Consider the following 4,778-nt stretch of genomic DNA (forward strand, 5'->3'; position numbering starts at 1 on the left):
CACATGGAAACCAATCAGTGCCTGGCGCTGCAAGCGTAGGATTGTTGCCCGAAAAGTTCGGTGGGAATGGGTTCAAAACTTGGTATCAAAAGATGAATTCTTTTTGACCAATTTGAATTTGGATAAGTGTCTCAAAGAAGATCCACCCATTCTTCCATCTGGAAACACAGATCCCATGGTTTTTGCCAGTGTGGATTCGTGGAACCATTCGGACTTTGTGTGCAAAGGTTGGATTTTAAGCCGCTTGATTGACCCGCTGTATGCTGTATACTGTGAGGTGAAAACTTCCAAGCAGCTTTGGACTGCTTTGGCAAAGAAATACAAGTCCGAGGATGCTGGCTGTCAGAAATATGCTACGGCAAAATTTCACAACTTTAAAATGGTGGATTCAAAACCCATCATGGAACAAGTTGAAGCCTTCCAATTGATTACGCATGAGATAGCGGCTGAAGGGATGTCGATTTGTGAGATTTTCACGGTCAATTCCTTCATTGAGAAGCTCCCTCCTAGTTGGTTGGACTTCAAGAACTATCTCACACATAAGCGTAAGGCAATTTCCCTCGAGGACTTGATTGTCAAGCTGCGAGTTGAATCCAGAAACCGTGAAGCCGATGCTGTTCTCATTCGCAAGAATGATGTAAACTTGGCTGAGCACAAGAATAAGGGAAAAGGAAAAGTTCCTCCAAAAAGCACCACAAGCTTTAAAAAGCCAATGGAACATGTGAAGTTCACTGGAACTTGTCGCAAGTGTGGCAAGGTGGGCCATAAAGCTCATGTTTGCCGGAGCAAGGCTGGTCCAAGCTATGACAAGGGGAAGTCTCAAGCTAATTTGACTGAAGATGACATGTGTGCTGTGGTCACTGAAGTCAACAATGTTGAGGACAACCCAAGAACTTGGTGGTATGACACAGGTGCCACCATTCATGTGTGCATTGATAAGGACATGTTTTCCACTTATCAAAAATGCAATGGTGAGGAGCGACTCTTAATGGGTAACACTGGCTCGTCCAAGATTGAAGGCAAAGGTGAAGTGAAGCTTCAGATGACCTCAGGAAAAGAGATAACTCTTAAGAATGTGAAGCATGTACCAGATATGCGGAAGAATCTGATTTCTGGTTCACTTTTGAGCAAAGCTGGATTTGCTATAACCTTTGATTCTGATAAGGTTGTACTCAAGAAACATGGGGTTTACTTGGGAAAGGGGTTTGTTCAAGGTGGACTTGTCAAAATGTGTGTTAAGACAGTCCTACCTTAAAATATGTAAGGGATGTTTTTCATTTGTTTTTCCATTTCAATTCAATAAAGAATAATGCAGTTTTTTCTTATTTGATTGAATTTTTTTTTTCAACAATTGTTTGTTCATGGAAAAACATTGTGTATGGAAAAAAAAAAAAAGGGAAACAAATGTATAAAGGAAAAAAAAAAACCCATCCTCTCTTGGAGAGAAAACGAACATTTTGAATTAAATCACTATATTTGTGTGCTTTAAAATATGTTCAAAATACGAGACTTGAAAATATAATTTCTAAGTTAATTCAGAAAATGTGGGGGTGAGTAAATCTTACCACACAAGTAATTCAGTTATATAAATACTGAAAAGCTATAACTATAGTATTGAGTTATATACTTAAAAGTTATGGGCTGCTTTCAACAATTGATCTCGACTAATCTCAAGAGATTATGTTCACTATGATGACAACCTAGGATCCTTTTTATTATAGGTGTGTCATGAGATTAAATTGTTATATCATCAAAAGGAATGGGTCGCCTGTGAATTAAGACAAGGTTTCGCGGTAACTCTACCTAACTGACTGGAGATCCCAAGAAATAGGTTCAAGGAGACAACTAAGTGAAACTAAGTCTGCCCAAAGCACTGTAAGACTTCGGTCTATACCCAGTTCCTATGCTGATTAAACAGTGCTACATGTAAGGAATACAGGATAAGCATTAATGAGGTCTCGGCTACCACCACAAACAAATACGCGTCTTGATAAGTCTTTGTGCCTCGCGAATCTTATTGCGACACTTAGACCATCATTATCGCTGATGTTTAATGGGTTTCTAAACAAAAAAAACTGATTTATTTAAATCAAAACTAATTAAAAACAAAGTTACCGATCCTTAACTTGGGACTTTTGGGACCGATTACTAATAGGGTTTTTATTCCACGTGTCAACTTTCGACTTCTTCTTCTTCTCAATCTCCTCGTCTCGATCGATCAAACTCAGAGATGGCATCGACTGCGGCGGCGGTTCCGTTCTGGAGAGCGGTGGGGATGACGTATATAACGTACTCAAACATCTGCGCGAATCGTGTAAGGAACTGCCTAAAAGAACCCTTCAAAGCTGAATCCATGAGCAGCGAGAAGGTTCACTTCTCCCTCTCCAGATGGGCCGATGGAAAGCCCCATAAACCAGGTATCTTCTTCTTCACTCCCTTTCCTCAGGATCCTTGACCAATGCTCTTTCTTGTTTGATCGAGATCTAGCTTCTTGTTTGTGTGTTTCTGTGTGATTCTCTCTGTTTCAAGATGGTAAAGATTCCTACTTTAATTAGAACCCATCAAAAACTATGATTCTGTTTCTGTTGATGAAGGGATTGTCACTCTTAAATGTCTTTTGAGCTCACATTTGATGATATTTGTTCTGTCTCATTTTACCAAAAAAAATATTTGTTCTGTCTCTGTAGATTGATTACATGTCTGATCCATCCATTGTTTGGTTTTAATATTTGAGATGAATGTTTGTGTGTCTGAAGCCTAAAAAGCTTATTTCTTTGTTCATTGTCTTTTGGACGAATGTGGTTATGTTTAGTATACAAGTCAAGTTACACGGGCAAACACAATTTTCTAAGGATGCTCTATTTGATTAGTTCTTTGTAATTGTCTTGTGATCCTCCTTCTTTCCCCGTCTATTTGACAATATAAGCATATTACATAATTATTCATACAGGCTCCTGGCATGAATTATTCATTACAGCTTTGGAGTTGTACTCTGGGAGCTTGCCACCGAGAAGATCACATGGGAAACTCTCAACGCTATGCAGGTATCATTTCTTATAGATAGAATCATAGAAGGATGAAAAGAAAGCGTCTCCAGTTGCCGACTGATCCTAAAAATCTCAAACTTGGGCAAATTTTATTTATAAAGTACATAATATGTTCTATCAGCTGAACTCAAAATTGGATCAAACGTGTGTATTTTCAATGTGTAAAATGTGTGTGTATTTTAACAGAACAATGTTTAATTTTCCTTTTTAAGAACCTTTGTTTAAGAATCTACCAATGGAGCATAGAAAGTAGGTGTTTCTTAACTAAAATTTTTAACTTAACATTTGTTATTAAAAAGTCATTAAGAAACCCAAATGGGGTTATAGGGTTAATCATGCTCTAAGACGGCAACCATCATATCAGTTACAATTGAAAATTCCTACAAAAAAATATATCCCTACAAGTAAATAGTTATGTATATAGACGCACATGGACACTATACACTCATGCATAAAGACGCTTATCCATTTAGAGATCAAAAATACATACTTCGATGTACTATGAAACAATTCAAAGAGGTTGTTCAAAAAAAAAAAAAAAAAAAAAACAATTCTTACGTGTTTACACGTTAATGTGTAACTGTTGTGGCCTTGATTTTAATATTCCATTTGGTCATTCTTTCTCTGAAAAGCATAGTAATACACTTTATTTCTTATAAAGAAAATCTAAGTCACAAAGTACTTAAAAAGAACAAATAATATCAACTTCGCAGATTCATATAAACTCATCACGCTTATAAATAAAGCAATCATAAACTCTTGCTGATGACTATTAGGAACTTCTGTTGGAAGTCTTAGAGATAAACATCAGCTATTTTTAAACATATCCTTCAGCCATCTTTCACAATCCCAAATGTCAATTTCGTGTAACATAGCGGAGTGAAAACCCATATACATAGTCGATATCTAGTCGTTGATTTTCCCCAAATCTTTACATTTCCACCAACGATATTTCAAGGGTCTGGTCAAAATTAGATTCAAGTCCACTTTAGCTAAATGGTAAACTCATAATCAACATAAATATAGCCACCAACGTAAACAGTCACCAATAAGTGTGAGATAACTAAGTACCACATTAGAGAATTAGATAATGAGTGTCTAATATATAAAGAGATGTCCAACTCTAATTAGTACGAGGCCTTTTGGGAAGGAAACCAAAAAGTAAATTCATGCGGGCTTGTCTCTAAGGCCCAAAGTGGACAATATCGTACTAATCAGAGAATAAAGAGTTGGACACGGGATTTCATAAATTCCAACAATTGGTATCAGAGCGGTTGACGAGAAATCTGCAAGAAGACCAAAATACCCTTCGAGTAGGAACGGGACCCATCGAGTTATGATTGGGAGGTGTGTGTGGCAGAGATCAAGTCAAAAGATCCCGAAAGTCAGTTGTGGGACAGGAGATGAATGTGATCCTTAGTTTGAGGAGGAGAATGTGAGATAACAAACTAAGTCCCACATTGGAGAATCAGACAATGAGTGTCTAATATATAAAGAGATGTCCAACTCTAATTAGTACGAGGCCTTTTGGGAAGGAAACCAAAAAGTAAATCCATGCGGGCTTGCCTCTAAGGCCCAAAGTGGACAATATCGTACTAATCAGAGAATAAAGAGTTGGACACGGGATTTCATAAATTCCAACAATTGAAATGTAAACATATATGTGTTTGTTAATAAATTCCAACAATTGCTCCATCAAGAGAAGTTCTTATAATCTTTGTGTTTGTGCAA

The 4,778-nt window shown here is 37.3% G+C and overlaps 1 protein-coding gene across 1 annotated transcript; it reads left to right on the forward strand.

The window, feature by feature from the left end:
• Positions 1–2,036: 2,036 nt before the first annotated feature.
• On the forward strand, positions 2,037–3,295 carry LOC106333656 (ATP synthase subunit epsilon, mitochondrial-like). Its single transcript, XM_013772074.1, has 2 exons — positions 2,037–2,417; positions 2,951–3,295. Exons 1-2 carry the CDS (start codon positions 2,231–2,233, stop codon positions 3,058–3,060), a joined length of 297 nt encoding a protein of 98 aa, XP_013627528.1. The 5' UTR covers positions 2,037–2,230; the 3' UTR covers positions 3,061–3,295.
• The last annotated feature ends 1,483 nt before the right edge of the window (positions 3,296–4,778 follow it).

The sequence above is a fragment of the Brassica oleracea genome, chromosome C3, assembly GCF_000695525.1.
Source record: "Brassica oleracea var. oleracea cultivar TO1000 chromosome C3, BOL, whole genome shotgun sequence".
Lineage (NCBI taxonomy): Eukaryota > Viridiplantae > Streptophyta > Magnoliopsida > Brassicales > Brassicaceae > Brassica > Brassica oleracea.

Coding starts and splice junctions, on each gene's coding strand:
- LOC106333656 (XM_013772074.1), top strand. CDS start 2,231: ATGGCATCGACTGCGGCGGCGGTTCCGTTCTGGAGAGCGGTGGGGATG. Junction 2,418..2,950: donor TGGAAAGCCCCATAAACCAG/GTATCTTCTTCT, acceptor TTATTCATACAG/GCTCCTGGCATGAATTATTC.